Here is a 22844-nt window from a genome sequence, read left to right as displayed (position 1 = left end):
GGCTCCTGACGCCCCTGAACTTTCCTCCGTTGATCTTTTCTTTTCTGCTCTCGGACTCATTTATGACGAGACTGACAGGACTGCCTTTGCCGAGAGTCAGCTGGTGACCTTACGTCAGGGTAAGAGACCTGTTGAGGAGTATTGCTCTGACTTTAGGAAGTGGTGCGTAGCGTCTCGGTGGAATGACCCTGCCTTAAGGTGCCAGTTTAGGTTGGGTCTGTCGAACGCCCTGAAAGACCTGCTAGTTAGCTATCCCTCTTCTGACTCCCTAGACCAGGTTATTGCTTTAGCGGTACGACTTGACCGACGTCTCAGGGAACGACAACGTGAACGTTTTTGTGTTTTCTCCTCTGACTCCCCCATGATGCCTCCCGAGGTTCCGTTGCTTCGTTCTTCCACGGAAGACTCGGAGGTACCTATGCAACTCGGGGCCTCCGTGTCCCCCCAACAACGTAGAGAGTTCCGCAGGAAAAATGGTCTCTGCTTCTATTGTGGGGATGACAAGCATCAAGTGAACACCTGTCCTAGGCGTAAGAATAAGCAGCCGGAAAACTTCTGCGCCTAAGTGATCATCGGGGAGGTCACTTGGCCGCACAGGTATTTCCCGTAAATATGTAATGTCGGGGTAAGGAAACAGACAAGTGAGCTCTAATCTACCCGCCACTCAGTCCCTGCCTACTTGCAACGACCCGCCCTAGGCGACGGGGTACAAGTGGGCGACGGTCCCTACGCTCAATAAGTGCTCGACAGACAAACAGACAAGGGTACACAGAAGCAAGGGAAAAGGGGCAGTTGCCCACGGCAACACCGCGAGCAATAAGAGTGGTGAACGAGCCGAGTCAAACCAGGAGTGTACGAGGTACCAAACGCAGAGCAGGAGAGTAGTCAGTAAGCCAGGGTCGATATGAAGCAGGGTCAAATGGATAAGAAGCTGCAGCAGGGCCAGGAAACAAAACAAGAATCACAAGCAAGGAGAAACAGGAAAGGCAGGTATAAATAGACAGAGGGCGGGAGCTAGCTCCGTCTGGCCAGGCTGTGATAGGCTCTCCCACTCCTAAGCCTGCCATCCTGAGTGGTGGAAGATGGAGTCAGTCTCACAGACATAGAAGCAGGTGCAGGCTGATTACCTATGGGCGTGGATACAGACGCTGTGCCTGGCAGATCCTTAACACCTCTCTATTTCTTCACCCTCCTTAGATTCTGTTTCTGACTTCTTCCTCTTTTGGATTCCATGTATCCCTTCTCCATCCTCATATCCCATATCTCCCTTTTCCTTCCTAAAATTTGATCAATCCCTGCACCCTCCTTTATCTTGTGTCTCCCTTTTCCTTACTCAGGGTCTAAATTTCTTCACCATCATTAGATCATGTATCTCCCTTCTCCTTCCTGAGATGTCATGTATTCCTTCATTCTTCTCAGATCCCGTGACTCCCTTCTCCCTTGACATTTATTACACATCCTTCTCCTTCCAAGGATCCCATGTGTCCTTTTTGGTCTTTATATCCCACCTACCCCTTCTCTTTCCTAAGATCATATATATCTTTTCTCAGACCCTCTGTCTCCATCTTCTATACTTAGATCCTCTCTAGTCCTTCATCCTCCTTGGATCCTGTTTCTCTCTTCTTTCTCTTGGGATCCCATATGTCCCTTCTCCCTCCTCAGATTCCATGTCTCCCTTTTCCCACCTCAAATCCTCTCTATGCCTTCTCCTTCCTTAATGCTATGTCCCATGTATCCATTGATGTTCTCATATCCTATTTACCCAGTCTCCCACCTCAGATTTCATCAATCCTTTCATTCTCCTTTGCCTACAATTAAATTTTTCCTCCTGAGATCCCATGACTCTCTTCTGCCTTGTAAGACCTCATGAATCCTTTGTTAGATCCCATGAATTCCCTCTCTCTCTCTTGAGAAGATCCCATATATCCCTTCTTCCTCCTCAGATCCCATGTCTCCTTCTTCACTCCTTAGTGTTGTCTCTGCAATCCCGTCTTTCCAAGGTTTCAATGTATACATTTTTGTGCTTTTGTCCCATCTACCCCTTCTCTTCCTCCTTGGATTTCATCAATCCCTACATTCTCCTTTACCCACTGTCTCATTTTTCCCTCCTCAGATCCCATCACTCTCTTCTGCCTTGTGAGACCTCATGAATCCTTTCTTATGCCATGTATCCCCTCTCTCTCCGTAGAAGATCCCATATATCCCTTCTTTATCCTCAGATCCCATGTCTCCCTTTTCACTCCTTTCTCATGTGTCTCGATTCTCAGATCTCATGCAATCTCGTCTTTCCAAGGATCCAATGTATCAATTATTATTATTTTTTTTAAATCTCTTTTTATTTGTTTAAATCAAAAAATACAGAGTTTTATCAATAAACAATAAAGACTCAAAAGACAAGAAATGACAATGAACATTTCAAAATCAGTACAGTATCACTGCAGGATAGTTTGACAATAGGAAAATTCGGATATTCATCAGCTTAATACATCATGCAAAATAGTATCGAAATTTCCAAAATGTTCACCAAAATAGTTAACTAAAAACGATATACAAATGTCCCTATCTTTTGTGAGGTATACGCAGAGGTTCAGATGAATAAGGTAAATCTACTTGGTAAGGAAGTGACAAATAAATTATGTGAAGCGATAAAGTATGACAATAAAAACGGGATCCGAATCCTAGCAGCCCAAACCAAAGCTCTGGTGGAAAAAAACAGGAGCTTTCTTTAATCTATATGTACCAGGGCACTTATTTTACTAGGTCTGAGCGAGTAAGTGTCCATGGTCTCCAGGAATTTTTCGTGTCTACCTAATTTCCAACTGGATAATTCCTCCATTCCTCCTGCACAACATATCGAGCTTGGCAACCCAGTCAGTGATGGAGAGGATCTGCTCAGATCCCCAATGTGAGGGAATGAGAATTTCCTCCGCAGTTAGAAGGTGGGTCAGCAAGTCATTTTTTGGGGGGTGAAACCGCCTGAAGGAAGCCAGAATAGGATCAGAGAAGGTGTCAGTCCAATCTGTTGACTGGTAATCAAATTACAGCAAGATTCCATTTCTGCCCAAAAAGTTTGTATACGGGGACAGAACTACCATAGATGAGAGATAGGACCTCTAAGTGTGTCGCTTCTCCATCATGTGTCCGACTCCGTCGGATAAATTTTGTGTAGGAACTCAGGAGTCCTATACCACCTGGTCACTGTCTTATAAGAGTTCTCTTGCACCCTTAGGCCTCATGCACACGACCGTAGCCATATGCACGGCCGTGATTTTCGGGTCGGACGGCTACGGAGTTCACCCGCGTGCATTAATTTCAATGAGCCTGGACCGCAGAACACGGCCGCTTCCTTCTCCTTAGATCATGTCTTTCCCTTTTTCCTCCTCAGATCCGTTTTCCCTACTAAGGTCCTCTGTTAAGGATCAGCGTCTGTATCCACGCCCATAGGTAATCAGCCTGCACCTGCTTCTATGTCTGTGATACTGACTCCATCTTCCACCACTCAGGATGGCAGGCTTAGGAGTGGGAGAGCCTATCACAGCCTGGCCAGACGGAGCTAGCTCCCGCCTTCTGTCTATTTATACCTGCCTTTCCTGTTCCTCCTTGCTTGTGATTCTTGTTTTGTTTCCTGGCCCTGCTGCAGCTTCTTTAACCATTTGACCCTGCTTCATATCGACCCTGGCTTACTGACTACTCTCCTGCTCTTCGTTTGGTACCTCGTACACTCCTGGTTTGACTCGGCTTGTTCACTACTCTCCTGCTCTGCGTTTGGTACCTCGTACACTCCTGGTTTGACTCGGCTCGTTCACCACTCTTGTTGCTCGCGGTGTTGCCGTGGGCAACTGCCCCATTTCCCTTAGCTTCTGTGTACCCTTGTCTGTTTGTCTGTCGAGCACTTATTGAGCGTAGGGACCGTCGCCCAGTTGTACCCCGTCGCCTAGGGCGGGTCGTTGCAAGTAGGCAGGGACTGAGTGGCGGGTAGATTAGGGCTCACTTGTCTGTTTCCTTACCCCGACATTACATAATCACAAGCCCATATACCTACTCTACCCTGGTCCCTCTCACTACTATGGACCCCCTTGAGACCCTGGTTCAGCAAATGCAGGGTCTCTCCCTACAGGTCCAGGCCCTGGCTCAGAGGGTCAACCAGCCTGATGCTACCATGGTAGTGCCCCTCACCTCACCTCTTGAACCCCACCTCAAGTTGCCTGACCGGTTCTCAGGGGACCGGAAAACTTTTCTCTCCTTTCGGGAGAGTTGTAGGCTCTATTTTCGTTTAAAGCCCCACTCCTCAGGTTCTGAGAGCCAGCGGGTGGGTATAATTATGTCCCGGCTCCAGGAAGGGCCCCAAGAATGGGCCTTCTCCTTGGCTCCTGACGCCCCTGAACTTTCCTCCGTTGATCTTTTCTTTTCTGCTCTCGGACTCATTTATGACGAGACTGACAGGACTGCCTTTGCCGAGAGTCAGCTGGTGACCTTACGTCAGGGTAAGAGACCTGTTGAGGAGTATTGCTCTGACTTTAGGAAGTGGTGCGTAGCGTCTCGGTGGAATGACCCTGCCTTAAGGTGCCAGTTTAGGTTGGGTCTGTCGAACGCCCTGAAAGACCTGCTAGTTAGCTATCCCTCTTCTGACTCCCTAGACCAGGTTATTGCTTTAGCGGTACGACTTGACCGACGTCTCAGGGAACGACAACGTGAACGTTTTTGTGTTTTCTCCTCTGACTCCCCCATGATGCCTCCCGAGGTTCCGTTGCTTCGTTCTTCCACGGAAGACTCGGAGGTACCTATGCAACTCGGGGCCTCCGTGTCCCCCCAACAACGTAGAGAGTTCCGCAGGAAAAATGGTCTCTGCTTCTATTGTGGGGATGACAAGCATCAAGTGAACACCTGTCCTAGGCGTAAGAATAAGCAGCCGGAAAACTTCTGCGCCTAAGTGATCATCGGGGAGGTCACTTGGCCGCACAGGTATTTCCCGTAAATATGTAATGTCGGGGTAAGGAAACAGACAAGTGAGCTCTAATCTACCCGCCACTCAGTCCCTGCCTACTTGCAACGACCCGCCCTAGGCGACGGGGTACAAGTGGGCGACGGTCCCTACGCTCAATAAGTGCTCGACAGACAAACAGACAAGGGTACACAGAAGCAAGGGAAAAGGGGCAGTTGCCCACGGCAACACCGCGAGCAATAAGAGTGGTGAACGAGCCGAGTCAAACCAGGAGTGTACGAGGTACCAAACGCAGAGCAGGAGAGTAGTCAGTAAGCCAGGGTCGATATGAAGCAGGGTCAAATGGATAAGAAGCTGCAGCAGGGCCAGGAAACAAAACAAGAATCACAAGCAAGGAGAAACAGGAAAGGCAGGTATAAATAGACAGAGGGCGGGAGCTAGCTCCGTCTGGCCAGGCTGTGATAGGCTCTCCCACTCCTAAGCCTGCCATCCTGAGTGGTGGAAGATGGAGTCAGTCTCACAGACATAGAAGCAGGTGCAGGCTGATTACCTATGGGCGTGGATACAGACGCTGTGCCTGGCAGATCCTTAACACCTCTCTATTTCTTCACCCTCCTTAGATTCTGTTTCTGACTTCTTCCTCTTTTGGATTCCATGTATCCCTTCTCCATCCTCATATCCCATATCTCCCTTTTCCTTCCTAAAATTTGATCAATCCCTGCACCCTCCTTTATCTTGTGTCTCCCTTTTCCTTACTCAGGGTCTAAATTTCTTCACCATCATTAGATCATGTATCTCCCTTCTCCTTCCTGAGATGTCATGTATTCCTTCATTCTTCTCAGATCCCGTGACTCCCTTCTCCCTTGACATTTATTACACATCCTTCTCCTTCCAAGGATCCCATGTGTCCTTTTTGGTCTTTATATCCCACCTACCCCTTCTCTTTCCTAAGATCATATATATCTTTTCTCAGACCCTCTGTCTCCATCTTCTATACTTAGATCCTCTCTAGTCCTTCATCCTCCTTGGATCCTGTTTCTCTCTTCTTTCTCTTGGGATCCCATATGTCCCTTCTCCCTCCTCAGATTCCATGTCTCCCTTTTCCCACCTCAAATCCTCTCTATGCCTTCTCCTTCCTTAATGCTATGTCCCATGTATCCATTGATGTTCTCATATCCTATTTACCCAGTCTCCCACCTCAGATTTCATCAATCCTTTCATTCTCCTTTGCCTACAATTAAATTTTTCCTCCTGAGATCCCATGACTCTCTTCTGCCTTGTAAGACCTCATGAATCCTTTGTTAGATCCCATGAATTCCCTCTCTCTCTCTTGAGAAGATCCCATATATCCCTTCTTCCTCCTCAGATCCCATGTCTCCTTCTTCACTCCTTAGTGTTGTCTCTGCAATCCCGTCTTTCCAAGGTTTCAATGTATACATTTTTGTGCTTTTGTCCCATCTACCCCTTCTCTTCCTCCTTGGATTTCATCAATCCCTACATTCTCCTTTACCCACTGTCTCATTTTTCCCTCCTCAGATCCCATCACTCTCTTCTGCCTTGTGAGACCTCATGAATCCTTTCTTATGCCATGTATCCCCTCTCTCTCCGTAGAAGATCCCATATATCCCTTCTTTATCCTCAGATCCCATGTCTCCCTTTTCACTCCTTTCTCATGTGTCTCGATTCTCAGATCTCATGCAATCTCGTCTTTCCAAGGATCCAATGTATCAATTATTATTATTTTTTTTAAATCTCTTTTTATTTGTTTAAATCAAAAAATACAGAGTTTTATCAATAAACAATAAAGACTCAAAAGACAAGAAATGACAATGAACATTTCAAAATCAGTACAGTATCACTGCAGGATAGTTTGACAATAGGAAAATTCGGATATTCATCAGCTTAATACATCATGCAAAATAGTATCGAAATTTCCAAAATGTTCACCAAAATAGTTAACTAAAAACGATATACAAATGTCCCTATCTTTTGTGAGGTATACGCAGAGGTTCAGATGAATAAGGTAAATCTACTTGGTAAGGAAGTGACAAATAAATTATGTGAAGCGATAAAGTATGACAATAAAAACGGGATCCGAATCCTAGCAGCCCAAACCAAAGCTCTGGTGGAAAAAAACAGGAGCTTTCTTTAATCTATATGTACCAGGGCACTTATTTTACTAGGTCTGAGCGAGTAAGTGTCCATGGTCTCCAGGAATTTTTCGTGTCTACCTAATTTCCAACTGGATAATTCCTCCATTCCTCCTGCACAACATATCGAGCTTGGCAACCCAGTCAGTGATGGAGAGGATCTGCTCAGATCCCCAATGTGAGGGAATGAGAATTTCCTCCGCAGTTAGAAGGTGGGTCAGCAAGTCATTTTTTGGGGGGTGAAACCGCCTGAAGGAAGCCAGAATAGGATCAGAGAAGGTGTCAGTCCAATCTGTTGACTGGTAATCAAATTACAGCAAGATTCCATTTCTGCCCAAAAAGTTTGTATACGGGGACAGAACTACCATAGATGAGAGATAGGACCTCTAAGTGTGTCGCTTCTCCATCATGTGTCCGACTCCGTCGGATAAATTTTGTGTAGGAACTCAGGAGTCCTATACCACCTGGTCACTGTCTTATAAGAGTTCTCTTGCACCCTTAGGCCTCATGCACACGACCGTAGCCATATGCACGGCCGTGATTTTCGGGTCGGACGGCTACGGAGTTCACCCGCGTGCATTAATTTCAATGAGCCTGGACCGCAGAACACGGCCGTAATAAGACATGGCCGTTCTTTCTGCGGTCCAGGCTCCTGGGCCATGCATGGACGGTCGTGAGCATGGGCCCATAGAAATGAATGGGGCCGCAATTCTCCTGTGGATTTTCGGGGGAATAGCGGCCGTGAAAGCACGTTCGTGTGCATGGGGCCTAACACAACTTGAGAAACCATGAGAGTTACTTAGAAGGCGGGGGATTTCATCTTTAGTAAAAGTCCTATCAAGTTCCTCTTCCCAGGCAAAAACAAAGTTTGACGTAGTTTGATCTCCGTTCCTGAGTAGCCCGGAATATAGTTTTGATAGTAACCCCTTTTACTGGGTTAGGGAGTAAGATATAGGTTACAAGCCAGGATTGTTCTTGGATGCTCACGAACTTTTGTCGAAACACAGAGCAAACCTTTTGAAAGTGAATAGTGTCCAGAAAGGAGGGACCAGGCAGACCCCGAGACGATAGTAAAACATTTAAGTCTAGTGAATCTGTGTCTTTGAACGCCTCAAAAATGTTTTGCTCAGTCAACTTTTCCCAAAACACTGGGGTAGGGCCCTTAAAATCTGTAAAATAAGGTAACAACTGTAACGGAGCTAGTGAGGAAATCGACCTAGATGGAGCCAGAGAGTTTAAATAATTGTGAAAAACTGAAATAATTCCTCTAATAGTTGGGCTAGGTTTGAGGGAGTGGTTAAGCTTAGTACTAGAACACCATAATTGCGCTAGTCCTGATTTGCCCAATAGGGCTCCTTCGGCATCTAGTTTAGGGGAATTACCAGTGTGTCTAAGTAATGTATCAATTTTTGTGCTCATATCCGAGCTCCCCCTTCTATCCTCCTCCGATTTCATCAATCCCTACCTTCTCCTTTAATCACTGTCTCATTCTTCCCTCCTCAGATCTCATGACTCTCTTCTTCCTTGTTAGACCTCCGGCTGTAACCCTCTTCAGATTCCTTGTGATCCTTCTCTCCTGAACTTTCTTCTTCCCCTGAGGGCTCCCTTCTCAGATCTCATGTGTTTCTACTCGGGTCCGGTGTACTCCTTCTTTCATCCTCCTCACACCCTGTGTGTTCCTCCTGGTTCTTCACATCCTTTGTTTCCCGTTTGCCCTTTCTAGTTTATTGTTCCGTTTCTCCTCCTACAACCCTATAACAGGCCTCATTTTTATGAACCAATTAACCATATAACATGAGATTAAAGATGTCTTTAGGGACTTGTGACTCAAACTCTTAATCTCAGATCTTTACTATAGGATTTTATGAGAATTTCCTTCTTTTTCATCTTGGGTTTTATGGAACCTAAACGGCTTTTCAGACAAATTGCATTACTAGACAAATGGCACTTATGGCTTCGCAATGGGATCTCTGTATAAAACACATCAAGAAAAAATGCTGTGGACAGTTGTGGAAACATAGAAACAAAGAAGGGAAGAACCAATGAAGAATAAGATGTACCGTAGTCCCACCTTGGAGGAGCACTCCGTGAAGTGAAGTTGTAGGGTTCAGAATCTCCTCGCTAAAGTACAGCAGCTGGCAATCCCATTCTAGGGTCATTTTATTCTGCATCACCAATGACTTCTGATGGTCCCACAGGGATTTTCCACCTTTTATGGCAACCCAATTAGATATGTCATAAGTGTCCCACATGGGTACAGGTCCAGCAGCTGGGATGCCAGGAGAGGATAGGTGCCGAGACTGGTATTGATAGACAACTGACCTTGCTTTTGTGGATGTTCCACCTTTAAAATTAATGGGGGTTATTGATACCTGTGGCTGCTCTGACTTAACTTTCATTGATTCTCGTGAAATGGTTACGGCCCATGGATGGTTTACTCGCCATTAAACCAGTTCCAGTACCTTCTCATACTTCTCATACTCTGCCTTGATGGGGTTCCCAGCTGTTGTACTTTAGCAGGGAATTTCTGAACCCTACAACTTCAACATCACTTCTGGGAGTGCTTCTCGAAAGTAAATCCCGGTATACCTTTGGAAATCTCTGTAGGACCAGTGGCGTAACTATAGGGGTCGCAGCGGTCGCAATTTCGACCGGGCCCCGAAGTCAAGGGGGCCCACGGCCCCCCACACCACATCAAAGAAAAGTTACTACAGTAACTAGGGCCTATGTAATAAACTCCATGGGCCCCCATTACTATAGTAACTGACAGTACTTACATTCCTTCAAAAGGTGCGAAGCGGAGGTCCTGACGTCACAGCGCTGTGCGCTGCGCACAACATCCCGACCCTGGATGGAGTCAGGACCTCCAGTGCGGCCGAAGAGGAGGGTAAGTTTTATACCACTGTCTGCTGGTGCAAATAGGTCGGGGTCCGACTACCGAGACCCCCGCCAATCAGCTGTTTTGAAGGGGATGCAGTGCTCATACGAACGCTACTTCCCCCTTTATTCCGATCACTTTCTCACACTGAATCACCGACACGGACGTGCCAGCGATTCACAGTGTAAGCAAGTAAGAGAAGTGAAGGGGAAGCAACACTCATACGAGCTATGCACCCCCTTCAAAACAGCTGATTGGTGGGGTCCTGGGAGTCAGACCATGACCCATCAGCTATTGATGGCCTATCCTGAGGACAGGCCATCAGTGTTTTTTGGGGCTGGACAAACCCTTTTAAGCCGACCATGTGTTAGGCTTAGATACAGGACCCCAGCTTATACTGAACAAGAATACTGTCTGCTGGACCCTGTATCTAAGTAATGGACGCTGTCAATCAGCCATGATACAAGGACGTAGAAAAAAAAAAAGGTTTATTGAAATAAAAAAAACACACATTCCTCATTAACCATGTTATTGATAATAAAAAAACGCCGTTATCGACGTAGTCCAACAACCGAACCTGTAAAAATGTCGGCGAGCTGGGCCCTGTAACTAATCCTATCATGTGTGATACTGTCTGCTGAGCCCTGTATCTAATCCAATCATGTCTGATACTGTCTGCTGAGCTGGTGTATCTAATCCTATCGTGTGATACTGTCTGCTGAGCCCTGTATCTAATCCTATCATGTGTGATACTGTCTGCTGAGCCCTATATCTAATCCTATCATGTGTGATACTGTCTGCTGAGCCACTGTATCTAATCCTATCATGTGTGATACTGTCTGCTGAGCCACTGTATCTAATCCTATCATGTGTGATACTGTCTGCTGAGCCACTATATCTAATCCTATCATGTGTGATACTGTCTGCTGAGCCACTGTATCTAATCCTATCATGTGTGATACTGTCTGCTGAGCCACTGTATCTAATCCTATCATGCGTGATACTGTCTGCTGAGCCACTGTATCTAATCCTATCATGTGTGATACTGTCTGCTGAGCCACTTTATCTAAGCCTATCATGTGTGATACTGTGTGCTGAACCACTGTATCTAATCCTATCCATAGCTATAGGGTCGTAGTGCTATAGATATGCAGTCTTCTATATACACATATACATACACACACACATTTTCTTGGGGGGGGGGGGGCACATATGTATTGAGGATATTCCCCCTGATGTTTTAAGTCCTTAGTGACGCCCCTGGCTGCTAGTGCTGCATTGTTGGATAACTTAGGCCGTCGGCCATGAGAAGTTTGGGGGGCCCAAGAGGAACCTTGGCATCGGGGCCCATGAGCCTTTAGCTCCGCCCCTGTGTTGGACGATCAGAGGTCATTGCTGACCCAGTATAAATGTACTCCAGAATTCTTCTATTACCTCTAATAGTCATAGTATTGACGTTTTTTTCCATACTTGGTCCATAAAGAGGAGCAGTAAAGGACATCAAGTGATTGAGGATGGTTTTCTGGTATGTGGTGGGGTCGGACCTGATCTTCAGAATGAATAGGAACTTTTGACTTAGATGGTTTGCGCGTTATATCATTGATGGTGCCAGTTTTGACCAGTTCAATCCCCAAGACGTCCTCCTTTATCATCTTCTTCTTACCTCTGCTCAGTCTTCTCCTTATTACCATAAGAATAAGTAAAGACCAGTCTTCTAGGGATGATTTTCCATCACTGATTCTAATTTCTGTCTTTTCTTTCCTCTTTCTCTTCCAGGCAAGACAGGGGTGCTTGCTGATCTGTTGCCCAGTTTTGAAGTGGAAATTATGCCAGGTACCCAGTGTCATCTTCTAAGTGTTTCTACAGATCTGTTATTCATCCATCTGTCTCTTCCATCTGTCTTCACTCTCCGCCAGGTCAGGTTTTCCTAATAGGACGATCTCTGTGTTATGCTGTTCATGTCTGAGGAAGCGATGAACTGTTACTGGGTGTATTCTATAGGATCCTATGGTTCTATAGGATTTGGGATCCAGTTAATATATTCAAGATTTGGGGTAGACAAAAACAACAGAGGGCCGCGCGTGAGAGCACTTGAGGGCCCCTTTGCTCTTAAGTCCAGAGGCATACACTGATATACATACAGACAGATATACATACATACATACATACATACATGCACTCATACATGCAGACAGACAGATACATACATACATATATACATACATACATACACTCAAACATACAAACAGATACATACAGAAACACATACATACATACATACATAGATACAGATACATCCATACACTCAAACATACAGATAGATACATACAGAAACACATACATACATACATACATACATGCACTCATACATGCAGACAGACAGATACATACAGAAACACATACATACATACATACATACATACATACATACAGATACATCCATACACTCAAACATACAAACAGATACATACAGAAACACATACATACATACATACATACATACATACAGATACATCCATACACTCAAACATACAGATAGATACATACAGAAACACATACATACATACATACATACATACATATAGATACATCCATACACTCATACATACATCCATACACTCATACATACAGACAGATACATACAGAAACACATCCATACACACATACATACAGACATATAAATACAGAAACACATACATACATACATACATACACTCATACATACATACAGACATATAAATACATAAACACATACATACATACATACATACATACCGTACATACTTTTATACACTCATACATACAGATAGATACATACATACATACATTTATACCTTCATACAGACACACAAACAAATACAGACGCATAGATATACATTCAGACAAATACAATACAAAGACCTGCATACAGACACATTTATACACACATACATAGAGACATGCATACATACATACATGCATACATACAGGCAGATATATACATACATACAAAGAGATATACTTATAGACATACATACTGATTTACGCATATACATACAGACATCATTCACACATGCATGCATAGATACAGGCAGGCACACAGACAGATATGTACATATCTACATGCACGTATTCATGTAAAGATACATATATACATAGCGACTCACAAATATACATACAGACACATTCATTCATTCATACAAGCAAACACAAATACATGCAGACACACATACAACCACACAGATATACATTTAGACATACATACAGATAATTATATACACAGTCACAGACATAAAATGACAGTATATACACACACACACACACACACACACACACACATATATATATATATATATATATATATATATATATAAATACAGGCAGTCTCATATATATGCATACATGCAAAAACAAAAAGATGCCTATACGCACATGCATGAATATACACAGTCACACAGACTAAAATATAGATACATTCATACTCACATACAGTAATACATACCCATCACATTCATACATACATACACGCACATAAATAATAGCAGAAAAGCATGTAGACACAAAAACATACATATAAGCGCACAGATATATATATATATATATATATATATATATATATATAGACGTACATATAGATGTCCAGATATACATACAGGTAATTACATACATACTCACAGACATACAGACACTCATATGTAAGCAAGCGCAATGCCTACAGACACATTTATACACGTATACACAAGACAGATATATGCATACATACATACATACATACATACATGTACAAATGCATACAGATTCTCCGACATACATAGACACATATATACATATATACAGATACAGAGAGACATACATAGAAACACACACAAAAATAGTCACAGTCATACACAAATACCTACGTACAGATGAAGACACACATACATAGACGTACAGACTAACAGACACATTCATGCAGACATGCATACAGTCGCATTCATACATGCATAGACTCACAGACATACATAGAGACACAGAGATATACATAGAGATACATTTACATACACACACACACACATATATATATATATATATATATATATACATACAGACAGACATAGAAACACACAAACATTCATAGATACACATGCATGCACACATACATGGAGATACAGACACACATATATACATACATACATACGTACACATACATACAAACACACATATAGAGACAAACATAGTTGCTTTTATACACTCATTTAGACATACATACAGTCATACTCATACACGCATAGACATGCTTACAGTCACATTCATACACACATACAGACGTGCATATAGTCACATTCATACACGCTTACATACAGACAAACATACAGTCACGTTCATACATGTATACAGATATACATACAGTTACAATCACATACACATACAGACATGCAAAGTCACATTCATACATGCACACAGACATGCTTTCTGTCACATTCATACACACATAAATACAGTTACGTTCATACACGCTAACATACATTCATACACGCATACATACAGTTACATTCATACACGCATACAGACATAAACACATTCACAATCATACACGCATACAGTCAAACATACAGTCACATTCATACATGCATACAGATATACATACAGTCACAATTATGCACACATACATAGAGTCACATTCATATACGCATACATAGACATACATACAGTCACATACGAATACAGACATACACTCACAATTATATACACATACATACAGACATACATATACTCACAATCATATATACGCATACATACAGACATACATACACTCACAATCATATACGTATACAGACAGACATACACTCACAATCATATACGCATACAGGCAAACATACAGATACAGACATACAATCACAATCATACACGCATACATACAGACATGCATACAGTTACATTCATATACGCATACATACATACAGTCACATACGCATACAGACATACATATACTCACAATCATATACGCATACATACAAACATGCATACATACAGACATACATAAACTCACAATCATATACGCATACAGACATTCATACACTCACAATCATATACGCATACAGACATTCATACAGTTACATTCATATACGCATACATACATACATACATACAGTCACATACGCATACAGACATACATATACTCACAATCATATACGCATACATACATTCATACACTCACAATCATATACGCGGACAGACATTCATACACTCACAATCATATACGCGGACAGACATACATACAATCACAATCATATACGCATACATACAAACATGCATACATACAGACATACATAAACTCACAATCATATACGCATACAGACATTCATACACTCACAATCATATACGCATACGGACATTCATACAAGCATAAACACACAAATAAAGGCAGACAGTAGACACAAAGACACATATCAGAGAAATGTCTTTCCTTAGGAGTGATGTGAAGAGTTCATACAGCGCTCTCCTCAGCACATCATCTGGCACATAATGCCTCATCCTTCAGTGAGAGATAAAAATATTGATTCACACGTCCAGTTGTAGATCTGAATGAAAATGAGGTACTTGGAAAACATATTGATATTGATCCAACTAGGGAGCCCACGTGCCAGTACCGGGTGACCATATTCATGCGGGTCCCTACTCCAATATTGATTACAACCAGGAACGCAACATGAAGCTCCGGAGCCCCAGTACAAATCTGTAACAGGGTCCCCACCTACCATGTGCCATTTATAATACTGGTGTCTTCGTACGTAGCAGGGGGGCCTTTTAACCCTGTCAGATACCAGCGCCGGGGTGCGACTGCTACCTCTGCACCCCCTATAGCTACACCCCTGATTATTACACCGTACTGCGACCACCGCCGCTGCTACTCAGCCAGCACAAGCGTGCAGACTGCGGCCACATATAGAGGTGCTATGTTGCTGCAGTGTTTAGTCTCCATTTGTTCTTCTTTGCCGCTTGCTCAACACGCCAGAACAGTCTACCAACATTATGTATGCCAGGACATAGCCAGTAACACATAGCGACCTCAGGTTGTTCCGACAAGACAACCGTTCCATGGATCCTGTCTTATTTGATGTATTATGTATTGGACAGGGCAGCACATTTATATTTTGGGCCGTTCTTGCTAATTTCACGCATAGGAACAGCATCGGAACAAAGTGCAAGCGTTATGTACAACCCGACCGTAGAACCTACGGAGAGGAAAATAAAAAAATGAAAAAAAAAATATGATCAGACTGTTTGACATCACATGTATAATAATGTTATGCCCCCCCCCCCCCCATAGACTTACATTAGGGGTGATATCACACTACGTTTGTAGCGTCAATGTATTTGTGTGATGATCGGCCCATTATGTCCCTCTGGGTCCCTCGCCTAAACTACGTACATAGAAAAGACTTGCGGTGCTACCCCTTTAAAGAAGTTGTCTCATCAAACACCCCGGCAAACAGCTGATTTTGTTGGGTGAAGCCTCAGCCGGCCAGACATATGCCCTGCAGCGCCCACTACAGGGCTAATTTAGTATTACATGGTGGAAAAACAAGCTGGTGGGGGACCTCATCCCACCTCTGGAACCTGGACCATCAGTTGATCCCCATCTTTAAGAGGCATTAAAGAACATTCTTCCAGCACTAAAGCAATCAAATGATCGCATCGTGTAAAAAATTATAAATAAAGTTTAATGAAATAAAACTTTTTTACATAAAAAGTGGTTTATTTTGCAAAAGTGTTAAAAAATGATAATACACATATATATGGTATCGCCGCGATCGTAACGGGCCGTATAATAAATTGAAAAAAAAAGCTAACAAAGTTATAAAAATAACCCCCAAAAAAGAGTTATTAAAAGTTAATCAATAATGTATTTGTACCCCAAAAAGGTGCTATTAAAAAATACAACTCGTTCCTCCTCACCCAGCTCCAACGACGCTTAAATGAAAAAAGTTACGGCTCTCAGAATATAGCGAAAAAGGGATTTTATTGTGCAAAAGTAGTAAAACATTAAAAAAAAATATGGGTCTGCACGACGGCTCCCCCAGTGGTCGTTATTATGACACTTCATGTACCACCATATGGGGCCATCCTGATAAAATTTCTAATGTACATAAAAAGTTGAGCAACTTTGCAAATGTTCTGCTTTACTTAATTTGTACAGATCTTGATTTATATCATGTCTACTCTAGTCCTATCCAAAGCTGCATTCTAAATTCTAAAACATGCTTTGATTTATCCCGTCTCCTCTGTCATACATGTGACATAACAGCGATCTCTGCTCCCGCAATGCATTGCACTCTGGTGAAAGGGAGTCTGCAGAATGCTAAACGCAGCTTCGTATGGGACTGGAGTATAATACAACTCTAGATCGGTGCAATAGAATTATACATTTACTCAACATTATATTTAGATGTAAATTGTGGTGGAAATGTTGCGTTTCGTGAACGTTCCCTTTCGGGCACCTGAATGAAATGTAAAACAAATATTAGACTTGATCTGTAAATGTTATTCCTCCGAAATCAAATTTATTCCATCAATTCCCTGTAAGAAATCCGGGATGAATAATGTATAGACGGGACTGGCGCAGAGTAATGTATCCTATGGATTGCTACTTCATCATTCATGCCCGGGAATGAAATATTCATGTAAAGAGCCGCTGTATACAGAGGAGAGGAAAGCGGCGACGGCAGACAAGGGGTTAACACCTCCGGTTGGCGATTTGCCTATAAAAATTTTAACAGAACGGGGAAATTTCTAATTTTTTTTTTCCTAAAAATGACATTTGCGTAAATGCTCTGCATGAAGAGAAGTGACGCAGCGCTCTCTCCGCTAGACCGGGGGGCACGACAAGGAAATTTCTGTGGCGCATTATAATTACATCACAAGTGGGGGCCCTGCGGATCTTGCTGTTACTGAGGGTCCTGTCGCTGTTCGTGGGGGGTCCTTTACATCTTGTTGGTCCTGGGGGAGACACTATTACAGGGGATCTTGTGGTTGTTACTGGGGGTCTTGTGGCTGTTACTGGGGGTCTTGTGGCTGTTGCTGTTATTGGGGGGGGGGGCTATGGATCTTGCTCTCACTGGGGGTCCTGTAGCTGTTGCTGTTTGTGGGGGGTCCTGCCGATCTTGCTGTTACTGGGAATCCAGTGGAGATGTCTGTTACAGGGGTCCTGTCACTGTTACTGAGTGTCCTGTGGCTGGTACTGGGGGTCCTGTCACTGGGGGTCTTGTTGCTGGAGGGCCCTGCAGATCTTGCTGTCACTGGGTGTCGTGGGGCTGTCACTGTTACTGTAGGATTCTGTGTCTCCCGCTGTTTCTGAGGGTCCTGCTGCTGACACTTTTACTTAAGCATTGTGGCATGGAAGGAGACGCGGCGGTCGAGCATGCGCTGCTTCTCCATTCAAAATGGCACTGATGGAAACAGCCAAGATCTGGGCTCACGGTCAGACCTCCACCAATTTACCATTTATCACCGGTCTAGTAAAATTTTTTTAGGTTGGAATACTCCTGTTATATATTAAAATGACCGTAATGCGTATTATATGCGTATATACTCGCTGCATATCTTTTCTTGTACTGACCCTGCTGATTGTTATTGGAAACAATCAGCAATCTTCTCCTCAAACAATCCCAAAACAGTAAATCTGAGCTCCTATAATGCAAAGGGAGAGTTACATTTGATCTGTGCAGACACTGAACAATCAGGGAATATTGGAAGATTACAGCTCTGAAGTATCAGAATTGTGACTGCAGCTTTGGAGAATAATACGGGCTGTAATTCAGGATCAGTACAGGATAAGCAATGTAATGTATGTACACAGTGACTCCACCAGCAGAATAGTGAGTGCAGCTCTGGAGTATAATACAGGATGTAACTCAGGATCAGTACAGGATAAGTAATGTAATGCATGTACACAGTGACTCCACCAGCAGGATAGTGAGTGCAGCTCTGGAGTATAATACAGGATGTAACTCAGGATCAGTACAGGATAAGTAATGTAATGTATGTACACAGTGACTCCACCAGCAGAATAGTGAATGCAGCTCTGGAGTATAATACAGGATGTAACTCAGGATCAGTACAGGATAAGTAATGTAAGGTATGTACACAGTGACTCCACCAGCAGAATAGTGACTGCAGCTCTGGAGTATAATACAGGATGTAACTCAGGATCAGTACAGGATAAGTAATGTAAAGTATGTACACAGTGACTCCACCAGCAGAATAGTGAGTGCAGCTCTGGAGTATAATACAGGATGTAACTCAGGATCAGTACAGGATAAGTAATGTAATGTATGTACACAGTGACTTCACCAGCAGAATAGTGAGTGCAGCTCTGGAGTATAATATAGGATATAACTCAGGATCAGTACAGGATAAGTAATGTATGTACACAGTGACTCCACCAGAAGAATAGTGAGTGCAGCTCTGGAGTATAATACAGGATGTAACTCAGGATCAGTACAGGATAAGTAATGTAAAGTATGTACACAGTGACTCCACCAGCAGAATAGTGAGTGCAGCTCTGGAGTATAATACAGGATGTAACTCAGGATCAGTACAGGATAAGTAATGTAATGTATGTACACAGTGACTTCACCAGCAGAATAGTGAGTGCAGCTCTGGAGTATAATATAGGATATAACTCAGGATCAGTACAGGATAAGTAATGTATGTACACAGTGACTCCACCAGAAGAATAGTGAGTGCAGCTCTGGAGTATAATACAGGATGTAACTCAGGATCAGTACAGGATAAGTAATGTAATGTATGTACACAGTGACTCCACCAGAAGAATAGTGAGTGCAGCTCTGGAGTATAATACAGGATGTAACTCAGGATCAGTACAGGATAAGTAATGTAATGTATGTACACAGTGACTCCACCAGCAGAATAGTGAGTGCAGCTCTGGAGTATAATACAGGATGTAACTCAGGATCAGTACAGGATAAGTAATGTAATGCATGTACACAGTGACTCCACCAGCAGGATAGTGAGTGCAGCTCTGGAGTATAATACAGGATGTAACTCAGGATCAGTACGGGATAAGTAATGTAATGTATGTACACAGTGACTCCACCAGCAGAATAGTGAATGCAGCTCTGGAGTATAATACAGGATGTAACTCAGGATCAGTACAGGATAAATAATGTAAGGTATGTACACAGTGACTCCACCAGCAGAATAGTGACTGCAGCTCTGGAGTATAATACAGGATGTAACTCAGGATCAGTACAGGATAAGTAATGTAAAGTATGTACACAGTGACTCCACCAGCAGAATAGTGAGTGCAGCTCTGGAGTATAATACAGGATGTAACTCAGGATCAGTACAGGATAAGTAATGTAATGTATGTACACAGTGACTTCACCAGCAGAATAGTGAGTGCAGCTCTGGAGTATAATATAGGATATAACTCAGGATCAGTACAGGATAAGTAATGTATGTACACAGTGACTCCACCAGAAGAATAGTGAGTGCAGCTCTGGAGTATAATACAGGATGTAACTCAGGATCAGTACAGGATAAGTAATGTAATGTATGTACACAGTGACTCCACCAGCAGAATAGTGAGTGCAGCTCTGGAGTATAATACAGGATATAACTCAGGATCAGTACAGGATAAGTAATGTAATGTATGTACTCAGTGACTCCACCAGCAGAATAGTGAGTGCAGCTCTGGAGTATAATACAGGATATAACTCAGGATCAGTACAGGATAAGTAATGTAATGTATGTACTCAGTGACTCCACCAGCAGAATAGTGAGTGCAGCTCTGGAGTATAATACAGGATGTAACTCAGGATCAGTACAGGATAAGTAATGTAATGTATGTACACAGTGACTCCACCAGCAGAATAGTGAGTGCAGCTCTGGAGTATAATACAGGATGTAACTCAGGATCAGTACAGGATAAGTAATGTAATGTATGTACACAGTGACTCCACCAGCAGAATAGTGAGTGCAGCTCTGGAGTATAATATAGGATGTAACTCAGGATCAGTACAGGATAAGTAATGTATGTACACAGTGACTCCACCAGCAGAATAGTGAGTGCAGCTCTGGAGTATAATACAGGATGTAACTCAGGATCAGTACAGGATAAGTAATGTAATGTATGTACACAGTGACTCCACCAGCAGAATAGTGAGTGCAGCTCTGGAGTATAATACAGGATATAACTCAGGATCAGTACAGGATAAGTAATATAATGTATGTACACAGTGACTCCACCAGCAGAATAGTGAGTGCAGCTCTGGAGTATAATACAGGATGTAACTCAGGATCAGTACAAGATATGTAATGTAATGTATATACACAGTGACTCCACCAGCAGGATAGTGAGTGCAGCTCTGGGGTATAATACAGGATGTTACTCAGGATCAGTACAAGATAAGTCATGTATGTACACAGTGACTCTACCAGCAGAATAGCGAGTACAGCTCTGGAGTATAATACAGGATGTTACTCAGGATCAGTACAAGATAAGTAATATAATGTATGTACACTACATATCCGCTCCTTTTAGTTTTGGCCTTTGGAGCTGTTACAGCGCAATAATGCTGCCGCTGGCCCACTCAGTAATGTCGGGTTTGCTTCCGCTAACCAGATGGCTGGGCCTAATTATATGGATTGTAACGTAGGGCAGGGAAAATTTGTGTAACATTAATGAACCTGAATCCCAGTCTAGTAGTCGAGGTAATAACAGCTTAAAAAATTACACAGCGCACCGCTGATTGTATTAATTAACTCTGCTGCTTACAAAAAGTTCTTATGTTTAACCCCTGAACATGCGGCATTCCACTGCCCCTGACATTGATGAGTGAAGCTTTATTTATTTATTTATTTATTTATTTATTTAGGCTATGAACATTTTGAGGGGCACTAAAATAATAATAAAAAAATCTATATGTGTCCTAGAAGGAATTGATTTTGCCCTCCCACCCAGTGCTAGATAATGTGAATCAATGTTTTTGGAAAAGGAGAGGTGCATCAACTGCTTTGTTTGTGGCTGGGAAGCAGCTTGCTGTAACAGAAACCATCCTCCATCCTCCACTGTATAATTCACCCCATCCCGATCGAGTGCCACTCTCCTGCTCACGGCCACCACCTGTCTGCTCAGCTGCAAGCTGCGATACAGGTCTTCTTGACAACCAGCCCGCTTTCATGATGTCACACAAGCGGAAGGTTTAAAGGAGAAGTGTCCTTGTCCTGTTCCTTTAGATTTTTTGTTCGACCTCCTGATATTGACCCATGGCCTGTCTTGTGGTTACGTCTTTGTCTTCCCCTCTGATTAGTCGCACTGTTCCTATCTACGCTTTTCCTACAGCGCATCAGGTGGCTACTCTGGGGACTGCGACCTTTTGCTGGAAGTTCTAGGATGAAGAACGAGGAGATTCCTTAGACCCCACACTCAGTGTAACCAGTACTAGACTGATTGTAGCACAGGGATCTAGACTGATTGTGGCACAGGGATCTAGACTGATTGTGGCACAGGGATCTAGACTGATTGTGGCACAGGGATCTAGACTGATTGTGGCACAGGGATCTAGACTGATTGTGGCACAGGGATCTAGACTGATTGTGGCACAGGGATCTAGACTGATTGTGGCACAGGGATCCACTTCTCTGGTGCAAACCATAAGGCTATGTTCACACACTTAACAAAAAACGTCTGAGAATACGGAGCTATTTTCAGAGAGCCTCTGATTTTCATGCGTTTTTGAAGCTGAAAATGAAGCTTCTTTTAATTCGGAGCTTCTTTTGAGGCGTTTTTTCATAGTGTTCAATGGAAAATCAGCTCCAAAAAACACCTCAAGAAGTGACATGCTACTTCTTTTTACGGAGCGCCTTTTTACGCTCCGTTTTTTAAAAC

At 43.1% G+C, this 22844-nt stretch overlaps 1 protein-coding gene across 5 annotated transcripts in view; it reads left to right on the top strand.

Moving 5' to 3' along the window:
* Positions 1 to 22844, top strand: part of ILDR2 (immunoglobulin like domain containing receptor 2) — a 207848-nt gene that overhangs the window by 162980 nt on the left and 22024 nt on the right. For 3 of the 5 annotated variants that reach the window (XM_075854660.1, XM_075854659.1, XM_075854663.1), the window contains exon 4: positions 11747 to 11803. The exons of the other annotated variants lie outside the window; for them this stretch is intronic. In XM_075854660.1, the coding sequence (XP_075710775.1) occupies positions 11747 to 11803 (57 nt within the window). The remainder of the gene's footprint in view (positions 1 to 11746; positions 11804 to 22844) is intronic. 5 annotated transcript variants of the gene reach the window in all.

This window comes from Rhinoderma darwinii, chromosome 2, assembly GCF_050947455.1.
Source record: "Rhinoderma darwinii isolate aRhiDar2 chromosome 2, aRhiDar2.hap1, whole genome shotgun sequence".
NCBI lineage: Eukaryota > Metazoa > Chordata > Amphibia > Anura > Rhinodermatidae > Rhinoderma > Rhinoderma darwinii.
Note: the sequence above shows the minus strand (reverse complement) of the source record. Positions and strands in the feature narration are given on the sequence as shown.